Here is a 13,001-nt window from a genome sequence, read left to right on the forward strand (position 1 = left end):
CAAGGTTACCATCTATGTAAGTATAAGCTGTCACGTTACTCACATTGCTTGGGGAAAAAAAACACTTTTTAATTGCTGAACATTCTTGTTTTAGTCTTGTAACTGATGCCTATATTGCAACAGTCACTTACAGGATATAGTTATATTTGTAGCGTTTGTAATTCTGGGGGTAAAGTTATCAAGCTGCTGGTTTGAAAAAGTGAATATATTGCTTATTGCAACCAATCAGATTCTAGTTATCACTTATTTAGTGCATTCTACAAAATGACAGTTGGGATTTGATTGGTTACTGTAGGCAACATCTCCACTTTTTCAAACCTGCAGCTTGATAAATTTACCCCCTGGTCTGTACATGCATCTATTGGTTGTTTGGTTACATTATTGCATTTGTGTATATTGAGAAAACTGTCTATCTCTTAATCAATCATACTATCTCTCTAAGCTTGAATTGACGTGTGGGAAAGAGAATATATATCTCTGTGATCAAAATCATAAAATTAGTCTATTTTGTACATTATTGTAAATTAATGATATATAATGTAGGTTTTTATATAAAATATGTTATTTCCATCTCTATGGCGGGCCCCAGTGTACCCCATGAAGAACTAATATAACCCATGTGTTTTTGAGTTTTCTTAATTGATACTGCTTTTTTTTTTGATACTGTGATTTTTTTCATGCTAAATGTTTTACTTTGTAACCATGCATCTGCTATGTACACCTGTCTATGTACTGTAGGTATATGATCTACTATAATGTTGGAACACATGCCCACTCTGGTTGCCTTCACGTCTGATCTATATAAAAAGATAAGATGCTGCAATGCATGATGCTATGGGATCTATGGCCTCTTGTTTAAGTCTTCTCTGTGTTTCCTTTTTATTGTATGTTTGATTTCTGCCTAAACCTACCCCTCTTTTCAGGTGCACATTCCAATTTCCCCTACCTCAGACCTGTTCCCTGCTCTCCAGGTACTGTTCTGCTTCCTTTTCCTTTTTGCTGGTGTGTTGTTTACACTCTTTTTCACTTTTCCATCTGCAACATAACAGCCTAAAACCCAATCATCTACATTTTATGCATGCTGCTGCCTAGGCTATTTTGTTTCTTACACAAAATCATAAATAACTTTCTTTGCAATGCTTTTCCAAAAAAGCAAGAAAAACTTGGAGGGAACCATTCAATTCTGTTACAGTTTTAGTTTTTACTATCCCACCACACATGCACACCAAAAACTGTTTTGTTAATCAAAAGTAACAGCAGCTCTCTCACTTACATCAGATGTGATTTACATGGAACCAAACCAGGCAAGTTGCAATGGACCAAAATATAGCTGCCCTGTGAATAGTTCTAATCCAAACAATTTAAAATGACAGGTTTCCTGTCTAACCGTTCAATGCAAAAACTCATATACAACACATAATCTATGTCCCATGTCAATATATTTACATGAAGAAGTTCCTAACTAAAGATGAGCTGTGTACAGTAAAAATGTTCCTCTTTACTAAGGTGCCCCTCCCCACTAGCCAGAGCCCTCGGGGCTACTCAGTGATGGTGGTAGCGGGGTGTCAGTGGTAGGGCCAATGAAAAGTTGCGATCAAGAGATTACATCTTGTCATTGATCCTCTTGCTCACACAGATCCTTCACCAACATTTAAAGTTAGTTAGATTAATTGATATGTATTATAGATTCATTAGAGCCCCGGGACAAAGGGATGCATGGAACAGCACTTTGGGTCTAGTAAGTGGGTAGGGGCACCTTAGTAAAATACTTTTCTTTGGTGGTAATGCAGACTTAAGAAAAAGGATTGCACCCTTTTGTACGTTATTAATCCAGCAAGACGTACATGTAATTATTAAACTGATTATGGACAGTCTAGTTATTTTATGACCTTTTGCATGCTAAAATTTTTGCGTTGGATGTCTTCATGTGTATATTGCCATATTTCATGCCATGGTACTTATCAAATAAACTAACATTTGGGTGAACTAGAACAGACAGTTAATACACCCCATTAGTTTTCTTGTAATTATTTTATTTTCAGTATTTATTTTTACATTTAAGCCTGGTATTGGAATCTATGAAGGATGTGAAATTGTGAAGAGTTGCATAAAGAGTACACAAGACATTAAGAAGATGGATAATCAGACAATGTATCATTTAATAAATAGTAATGATTCTTGGAATACATTATGCTTACTTTTTTTTCTATTTTGGAGACTTAGCTTTACACCCATAGTATCATCTTCCTACATCATAGACTTCTCTTGTGATGTGTACTGTAATGTTAGGACATTACCATATAAGAAAGTATATAGCTATGCTTTAGTTAGTTATTACCTGATGTAAAGCTGGTTTATTTAATGAATCGACAAAAGAGGCATTTCAGGATAGGGAGGGAGGCAACAATTAAACTGCTTAGCATTGCAGCATGTGTAGAAAAATACTGTGTCTATCTTGTAACAATTGCTCTGGTCTAGTTTTGGAATACAATTGTTAGTTGCCCCTTAACATATTATAAATGGGTGTTCTCTATATTCACATTACTACACAGATGTGCACTATTTGAAATACTTATAACCCTGACTCAATTGGAACTTACAGTTGCATTGTGCCAGAACCAAATACAGGGTACTAGCCCTATATGAGAGGTGCCATTGTTTTAGAAAAATACATTTATTGTATGCCAAATCAATACTCTCCTTCAATACCAATGTGTAAATATCATATGATGATGATAGATTGGGCTACAACTCAATAACGCTCTTTCACAAAAGTGCAGCCCACAGCACAATTGCCATTTGTAATGCCAAACATCAGCATTTGTGATAATGCTCCTGGTTTTGCAGATAAGCGCATAGCTTTGCAAAGGTAGTAACTGATTTTTAGTAATGAAATACTTTGTTTAGCAGGACAATATTATTGAAGGGAAATAATGGTTTGGAAAGGGAACATTTTGGCAGAGTTTCTCCACGGGAAAGCACTTGACTATTCGGTTATCATCATATTCTTTTAATGGGACACATTTTGCATCTTACAGTTGCACGTCAATAGAAAAGCACATTTCTAGGCACACTTCATTCAATGTAATAAAATCATTCAAACACATAAAAAGGGCAAATGCAATCAGTATAGTCCCAATACAACAATAAGGATAAACCGAGCAGGTTTATATAAAGAAAGGCAGTAGTCTTAAAGTGATTGTAGGATGGACTTTGAAGTTACATTTTCTGCTTTTACCAATGCCCATTTTCAGGTGCTTCTACAAAGCTGCAAATCTAGGTAAAAATTGATTTTTGAGGAACAGTTCCAAAGACCTAGAAGTGGATTTGTACCTTAAAATGCACTGTGAACAAATGGGTGCACTTGCACAAAGATAGCAGCATAATCTGTCTACCATCATAGACACTCTCTAGAGGAATATATCGGACATTATCCGAATTGGATAAAAATCCTCCTCCTTCTGTTTCAAAGAACTGCATAGTGATGAGGGGTATGCTATTTACAGCCATAATTATTCATTTATTCTGATAAGTGTACCGACCCAATGACAGTAAATGGGTATGAGGTTTAATGTAAAAAAGATTCCTTACATCTTGACTGAGGACACAGCTTAACCATGTCAAAATATTGAATCAGGGCTTTCTCAGACCTGTAGAAATTAAAAGTAAAATAATTCAAGTTGGATGTCAAAGGTAATTATATATATGCACAGATCATACCATGATCTCTACAAACGAGAGATTGCCATACTTTTGCCTCAATCTACAGTTGGAATTTCCCAGAATTTGGCCTTTAGCGTTCCACTCCCCATTATTACTTTTGCACCACATGGAGGTAAATTTATCAAGTTCCGATTTCTGCAAGTCGCCGGCAATCGGCGACTTTGCAGGGGAAATTTAAAGCGGCAATGGCTTGTAAAGACAAGTTTGCCTTTACAAGCCATTGCCGCTTTAAATTTCCCTTGCAAACTTGCTGATTTCCCGCGGCTTACAGAAATCGGAGCTTCATACATTTATCCCCTGGAATTCAAACAACAAAATAGAATAATCTGACACCATTGTTGTCTCATCTCTATGCATTGACCATAAATTCCACGTAATTATGAATTTTTAAATACAGCGCAGAATGGCAAAGCAAAAGTATATCACAAAAAACTTTTCTCCTGCACAACGGCCTATTCTACCACAAAACTCAATTTGTGTACAATTGAGCAACATCTTTTCTCACCTCTACCGCTAAGTGTTCCTCTTTTGACTATTCAAAACTCATTTTATCTGCATATATTATCTTATTTTACAATTTATATACTGAAATTTAGATGTGATAATCTGGTATATATAGTCAGCATAAGAATGTTCTTGTTGCATATGATCCTGTTTTGTTTTGTTTTATATACTAGATATTGTTAAAGAGCAAGAAAAGTTACAATTTGATATTATGTAGCAAGTACTCTGCATTACTGAACTGAATAATATTGACATGTCTTGAGAGTTTATGCTTAATACTAAGTATTGTATGGGGCATATTCAATTGTTGGTGTTACTGTCTAAAGTAACGCGGCGCGCGTACTATTAACGTCATTACGGTAATAGTGTGTGTTGATACCGTTATTACGGTACATTTCACGCTGGATTTCAGCTCGCGGCTCAGGGAGCTGCGAGCTGAAATCCGGCTTAGTATTACCGTAATAACTGTAATACTTTTTCCGCGGTGGAAAACGCCAACAATTGAATATGCCCCTAAGTCTACTATGTTCTCTCTACGGAACACATTTACCAACAACCGCATAAAATGAAAAATAGATTTCAATCCTTATCGCATTGATAAATATTGAACTATTTCTCATATTTATGAGAAAACCAACACAGGAAAAGCAGTTCCAATAAACTGCTGCTTCTGTGAAGAAAAAGAACTTACCATGACGTCTTAGAAAAGTGCTCGTGTCTGTATTTCTTCATCCCTTCTTTGTACCTCCTTACAATGTCTGTCCGCGTGCACCGATTGAAATTCTTGGGCTTGCGCACAGGAACTCTCCAGTAGTCAGTAAGACGGGACAGCACAGCAGACTAGTTCGTGATCACATGAACCCACCACACATGCGCTGTCCAGCTCAGCTCTTCGGAGCAGAGCTGGACATAAATGAAAAGTCAAGAGAAGACTTCAATCACGAAGATGTACGCTGGCATACATTAACATAACAAGTTTCAGAAAATTACTCACTTGCGGAACTTGATAGATTGCGTTAGGGAGCAGGCCCTATACTATTTTATGGGGACTGTTCAGAATAGAATGCAAAGCAGCAGATATCTACAATATCTACTGCGATGCAACGATCATATATTTGAAGGATCCTTCAAATTTCAGCTGAATCATGGTAAGTGTCTTTTGGGGACATTACATTGCTTGATAAATAGACCCCTAACTCTTCTTACCCTGTTAGGAGGGTGGTCCTTCTCTTACTACTACAGAGTTTTAGTGACAGTTTTGCAGACTTGCTTTGCAGAAATGCACTGTATTGACTGATTGATTCAGCTTTTCACTGTGACTCAGACTCCTGCAGAATCAGTCTTTTGACTTGCATGAGATCCCATAAGGACACCTTAAAGTTGTGAGAGGAGCTTCAGCTTACTGGAACAGGGTTGCAATAGAATACTACGGAGCTACAGTGGAATGTCAGCTTAGTACTGAATAATGTATTTTATCCATAGTTGCCTACTCTCTTGGAACGTATGGGAGACTCCAGAATTTCAGAGTGATCTCCAGGGCCCTCTTAAGAACATCTTGGGCCCCCGGGCACAGCAGTGCACCGGGGCCCCTATATATACAAAAAAAAAAATGATTATATATATGGGCCCTGCAGCCCAGGGGGGCCCATCGGAGGCAGCAAAAAAAAAAAAAAACTGGAAAAAAAAAAAAAGACAATACTTACCTTGCGGTCAGCTGGTGATCCGGCTCCCTCCATGGTCTCCTCCTCCGTCGCGCTCCGCAATGAATGTCGGGCGGGCGTGATGACATCACGCCCGACATGCACTGCGAGCGCCGTACGGTGGAGGAGATCATGGAGGGAGCCGGATCGCCAGCTGACCGCAAGGTAAGTATTGTCTTTTTTCTTTTCCAGGTTTTTTTTTTTTTGCTGCCTCCGACGGGCCCCCGGGCACCTGCCCATTGTGCCCAATGGGAAAGACGGCCCTGGTGATCTCCCAGACTCTCGGGAGAGAGGGTCACCTTCCCGCATCCCATCCACTTCCTTAGTGAAGATGTAATTAATCATGTTGCAATGCCCCCCATACTTGCCACATGGACCTCTCCTCCTGGACCTCCTGTAGGGGAGGTAAAAAAAAAAGAAGATGTAAATTGATTTTATCTCCATGATTTATATATGAAAATTTCCATTTTGGTGTTTAGTCACTCTGTAATTTGTGTCTGTAGACTGCGTGGGCATGCATATTTGCATATATAACATTGTTTACACTGCCGTTTTGTATAAAATTACTGAGTTTACTAAGTAGAAAGTAAATACAGCATTGGTGGTGGTATACTGTTTACAGCATTGATGTACATAGTTTGTTAACTTACTCTCAATATTTGAAATATTTGAAAGTGTATACTTTACACAGTTTGAGTATTCAGAAACATTCAAAATATCACATACCATTTAGGCAATGGATCATTTGAAATGTTTTATGTATAAACAATAAAAAGTATTTTGCAAACTAAAACTAATTTGTAGTGCATAATTTGTCAAATTCGGTCACCTTGCTAACTGTGTGGCCTCAAGTCTTTCCTCTGGAAAATAAAGAGTTTTACAAGCACTAAGGTGTGGGAGGGTCAGTAGACACACAGACTGTGTGAGCCATTTATAGATTGCTAGTTGTTACATTTAGCTAAAGATAGCAATGATTTGAAATCCAAATGAGAGATGTAGGCTGTTCTAATGGATAAATGGTTATAAGGCACAATTAATGTGTGGGGAAGATGCTAATAATATAAACACATATCCTTTAATTTAATTAAATCTATAGCGAGAATTTGCTGTGTAATTCTGCACAATGAGTGTTTATATTAGTTAAGATTTAAAATGATTATTCTCACATGACTCCGTTTACAATGAACAGTTCTACTACTGTACGGCAAAGCGCTCTGTACAGATCAGGGTATAGATGGAACATAAGTAGGTTACACACATCTCAAATATAATCATGTGCATTATAAAATGTTTTAATGGCGTTTATAAGCTTTATCTTCATGTAATGCACTACATCTACATAATATTTGCACTGGACAGTAATGGGTATCATTTCATTTGTTGTTTCAGTGATTTGTCACCTATCGTGTATGAATGGAGGACAATGTGCTGCTCGAGACAAGTGCCAATGTCCACCTAATTTTACCGGCAAACTCTGCCAGATACCAGTGCAGAACGGCAACGGGCAGAAACAGTATCCACACCAGCAGCATTCGTTGAAAGCAACAGGATCTCATGTCATTCATTCTACACATACTTTACCACTCACTGTCACAGGGCAGCAAGGAATTAAAGGTAAGTGATGTGGTTTCTTGTTTTTTATTGTTAGCCATTTACATTGTTGATACTGGTGAATGCAGATATACCAGAGGAAAGAAAATAGTGTAATGTAAATTTTACCCAACATTCCTCATCTCCCCAACATCATGAGCAGCCGGAGACATGACACCTCCTGTTAGTTAAGGATGGGTTATGTCAACAAAACACTTAGCATTTTTAATATAATATTAACAATATTTACCTAGTTTTCTAGCAGGCACCACAGAAGGAAGTGCGATATGGTGCATTCAACGTTTCTTTTTATTCCTAGTTAATTTCCCACCGAATATGGTTAACATTCATGTGAAACACCCACCTGAGGCGTCTGTACAGTTCCACCAAGTGTCCCGAGTTGAAAGTTCTTCATCTACTCAGAAAAAAGAGAATCCAATAGGGCAAACACATGTTTCTTACCATGGTGTCCAGAAGCATCAAGTGCCCCAAACCGGATACCAATATCAGCAGACTGTATCCCATGTATATCCAGTTTCAGCAAAATCCCAACTTGGTCGTTGTTTCCAAGAAACAACAGGTACTCAGGTAAGAATTTTTAATTTGCTCCCTTGAAGCTATTTATGTAGAGCTAATATTGTATGTGGTCATAATTACATATTTCTTATACAAGAGGGTGTTCTGTAGTTTATAATATGTATATATTATCACCTGTCTTATTTGAAAGGTAATATACTGTACCATGAAAGTCAATGTCGTTGGCCTAACTTGTATCTTGCTTAGATTTAAAGGGCAACATACAACTTTGTTGTAATGGGTTGCTGTACATAGATATGCAAAATGTTGTCTTTTGCTAAGGAACATTTTTTTGATTCGGGTAGTTGGTGGATCAAGGATTTTTTTTTTTATCATTGGTTCCCACTGTACAAGAAAAACCGACTGACCGTATCATTCCATTGCAGAAAACTTGAGTAAATGGGCAGTTTAATTGCTCTTTGGAATGTGAACCTAACTTTTGCCCTGCGCAAAAAAGCAGATGAAGAGTGTGCAAATTAACCATGTGCCTTCTAGACATACACTAGGTACTCCTGCTGTGTTTCTAATACAACTATAGAAAACGATGAATGCCTCTTGATGTGAGTCATTAGGTAGTTGGGTACATTGACATCACATATGTGTAATATATTCATATATTACTATGGCAATACCACTTTATCACAATAGATGCTATTTTAGTTGCCTGCACACAAGTCGGAATAATGTTGTCAGAGGAATCTTGGCATTTACTTCTGCATACGTGTTTGTTGTGCTTCATAACTTATTTCGATTGTGAGGTACCCTACCTTCCAGAGGAAAAAGAACAATTTATGGATAGTTTTGAAACCTTGCGTTTTCATCAGACATAATCCTCCTTCTACAGTTTCCAACTTGTTGGCGTATCATCTGCTTCAGTACCATGTGTTTTACTCATCCAGAAGTTACAGCACTGAGCTTAAACTGGTATTGTGTGTTATTTCATTTGAGAAACTGAAGTTGCATTGTGGGTATTTCTGGGTTTGAAGTTTGATCCACTGTGTTGTTTTTCACGGCAATCCTTTCACAAAGCCTAGAGTCAAAGCAAAGTTTAAATAGAATCACATACAGTATTACTTAACTGAAAGGTATCAGTTGCAGGTTCTAAGGACAAAATATTTTTTTTTGTTTACTTAAAATTCTATGAAAATTGACAGTTAAATTGAGTGTTTTCTTGTAGGGCATCTGCAGTATATTGTATATTGTAGCCTGTGCATGTGTTCCTTTATATTACATGTTTGCCCTTTTAAAAGGAAACAGGTATAATTCAGATTGTGAGAATGGTGGCTTCAAATATTTACCAGCCACCATAAAATTACTAATGTTTACATTTTTGTATAGCCATGGATAATATAAAATGCTGCAGACATCAATTGACAGTAAGAGATAATAATCTGTTTTTCAGTCTGCAAAGTGAATACACCATTTTCTGGTTAACTGCAGACAGTCTGGAATGTAAGGAGGAGATTGCTGAAATGTTTGTTACATTATCAGTAAAAAAAAAAAAAAAAAAAAAAAAATTCTTAATATAGGCAAATAAATGAATTCCCCAAGGGTTCTATTCATTGAAATTTTTGGCATAAAACTGCACTTCTTTTTCCAGTTTCTCTAGGCTACTCTAGCACCCTGTGACAAGCATTAATTTGTATGGAAATAAATCAAGGTTTTGGATGCACTATAAACCTGCATATTTCTAAAAGTGTTTTCCTGCTTGGAGGAAGGCAAACTAGGGAAATCGTTAGGTTTGCATAATTAATTCAGCCAAGAGACCTTCCTGGCTAAAATGTTCCAGCAATTACTAATGCGTTCAGCATCTGCCTTGCTTTTGTGAGGAGAGTTAAAAAAAAATCCTATTTTATTGCTGAAATTCCGGTTTTCTCTCAAGAGCATGTCACTGACTAAACCACTTAGGGCCTGATTCATTTAGGAAAGTAAGGCAAAAATGTAGTACATTTTCTCTTGGAAAAACCATGTTATACTGCAAGGGGTGCAAATTAGTTTATTATTTTGCACATAAGTTACATACTGGCAGTTTTTTCATGTAGCACTCAAATACTTGATAGTTTTATTTTTTACACTGAAACTTAAAGTTGATCTAGGACATGCCCTACCCCAACTATAAATCTGTCATCAGATTTTACATTTACCTCCAGCTCCAGTGCAACATGGTTTTGCAAAGGTACAAAGTTACTTTTTTTCTGCTTTACTTTACTCTTTGAATCAGGCCCTTAGAGTTGAGGTGAATTTACCCTGTACATTCAAAATTGTTGGCTCATAGGGTAAAATTAAATTTTGTGACATAGTGTGCCTATTTTTTGTGTTCCCTGGTTGGCAGAAAACAACTGGAGAATCAAAGGTTAGTCTAAGCCTATTGCTTTCATACAGGATAGTCTCCCTGAATGCCTGGGAGACCCCTGAATTTCTATTGAATTGGGCGGAGGCACGGCTTGATGGCGCAATTCACTGCATCAAGGCCCCATCTCACTATGCAAAGGTGTGAATAGCGACATGGCACAGTGGAGGTGAGGCCAGAGTAACTAGATCGTGTTACCATGCCCACTCCTGCATTGCCAATTGACCTTCCCTCCAGGATTTCTAGAATTGTAAAAGTATTGGATACAGCTTATAGTAACGGGTTCATGAAAACTCACTTTTAAATAAATTACTTCAAGAAGTTCCCTAAACTTGTATTTGTTTGTAATTCTGCTGCATACATATAACATTTTTTTCATGAAAAACAGTTATAATGATACTCATGTAAAATAATATATATGTTAAATATGTATACAATATTTATAATAATGCTAAAAATTATGAATACACTTCATTGATAAAGTATCTTTTTCCCTGAAGAGACAAATAAAAATTAAATCGAATTGAATTTGCACCCTAAATTTCAGCATGATTAGAGGTCATATTTAGGGATTAAAATATATATTTTTGTTTACATCAAGTACATAATTTAAGATCTTCAATGCCTACTGTACATACAATCCATTTTTATAGTCTATCTTACTTACATACACAAGTTCTGTGCTAGGTAGTGACACGCATACGTGTAGTTTTTAAAATAAAGACTATGCTGTGTTAATTATCACCATCATTTGGCACTTACACCTGCACTTACACCTGCCATGTAGCAGGTGTGAATGATTCGGCTGAAACCAGGCGCACTTGCAAGAAACCCAGGACTTGAATCAGCCGCGTCTGCATCGGAACGCCCTTACTGGACATGGCCTATGTTACTCTGCCTCATACCTCCCCCGTTCTGCACCTCAAGTTGTAGGCTTTTGTAAATGTAATTTGCGTTCGGACATGAACTGTATGCATTTGGGTTCATTGGCGTAAGGTCAGTTTCTGGGCATGCACAGAGCTATTTCACACAAAACACATTACGCAAATGGACGTACATCACTGGATCACATAATTTTATGCTCTTTCACATACATATAAGAAAAGATTTAAAAAATCATGAGTAACTAAAATCCTATCCTTCCAAGTCCTAAACAAAATATGGTGGATCAGATAAATCAATCACTCAAAACAATCTGCAGATATATGAGTTGTATGGGACTATAATTTCTCCTGTTGATATCTCCTCAGCCAGTTCATTGACATATTTCCATTCCTTTCCCTCTTTCTTAATCATGTTTTTCCACTTTTCCCAAACATCCTCTTTCTTTTCTTTCTCTATATCCTACTCTTATATCTTATATCTCATCTCTAGAAGCTTATTGTGATCCTTGTACATATATTTGTATTTGTCCTCCACTTGATGAGGTTGAAAAAACACCAGTCCATCAAGTTCAACCTATTTGGATCTCCTGCAATCCCTCACTTATATTTGAAATTGATCCAGATAAAGCAACCACCAATCTGTTTCGATCGTGAAAAATCCCTCCTAACCCAATATTGCAGTCGTATTTCTCCCTGCATCCACTACTGTCCTTCATTATAATTAACAGTCATAACCCTGGATACCCTTATCAGCTAAACATTTGTCTAACCCTTCCTTAAACATATCTATTGAATCTGCCATCACAACCTTCCCTGGCACTGAATTCCATATCTTGACTGCCCTTACTGTAAAGAACCCCTTCCTTTGCTGGTTGTGAAACTTCTTCTCTTGTAACCTAAGGGCATGCCCACGTGTCCTATATACAGTACTTGGCGTAAAAAGATCCCATGAAAGTTTTCTGTCTTGACTCTTAATGTATTTGTACATATTAATCATGTCCCCTCTTAGATGACCTTTTTTTCTAAAGTAGACATACCTAAACTGGCTAACCTTTTCTCTAAACATAATGACTCCATACCCTTATCAAGTTTGTCACCAATCTCTCAACCATTTCTAGTTTCTACTTCTTTTTTTATGAAGTGGTGCTCAGAACTGTACTCTGTATTCAAGATAAGGTCTTACCAATAGTTTATATTGTGGCAAAATTACACTGTCTTCCCTTGCATCTATGCCCCTGTTTAAGCATACCTATACTTTATTGGCCCTCAATTTGGTATTATGAGTATGAATTATTGAATATAAACTTCTCTTATGGATGGTTCTACCCAATTATATGTACTTCCTTGCCATATCCTCAATGAAAGGCATTATTTAAAAAGAAAAGAAAACCTTAGCTGTAATTTGAAAATAGCAACCATAAAACAAAAACAATAACACAATTAAAAGAAACCATTCCATAATTCCTTACTACTAAACTGAAGAAAAACATGCACGGTTACATTCACATTAATATCACAGTTACCAATACAAAATATTATTGGGAAACTACAACATAAGTCAAATGTTAGCTTTCACTATTTTATATGGTGGCTTTTTAAATGTTTTATAATAATATTTCAGAATGGCAGTAGGATATGTAATTGTAATGTTTTATTTGCTATAGATAGAAATGA

At 36.8% G+C, this 13,001-nt stretch overlaps 1 protein-coding gene across 2 annotated transcripts in view; it reads left to right on the forward strand.

The window, feature by feature from the left end:
- LTBP1 (latent transforming growth factor beta binding protein 1) overlaps window positions 1-13,001 on the forward strand; it is a 348,337-nt gene that overhangs the window by 193,299 nt on the left and 142,037 nt on the right. For both annotated transcript variants that reach the window (XM_075203670.1, XM_075203671.1), the window contains 2 exons: window positions 7,317-7,541; window positions 7,837-8,105. In XM_075203670.1, the coding sequence (XP_075059771.1) occupies window positions 7,317-7,541; window positions 7,837-8,105 (494 nt within the window). The remainder of the gene's footprint in view (window positions 1-7,316; window positions 7,542-7,836; window positions 8,106-13,001) is intronic.

Source organism: Mixophyes fleayi, chromosome 3, assembly GCF_038048845.1.
Source record: "Mixophyes fleayi isolate aMixFle1 chromosome 3, aMixFle1.hap1, whole genome shotgun sequence".
Lineage (NCBI taxonomy): Eukaryota > Metazoa > Chordata > Amphibia > Anura > Limnodynastidae > Mixophyes > Mixophyes fleayi.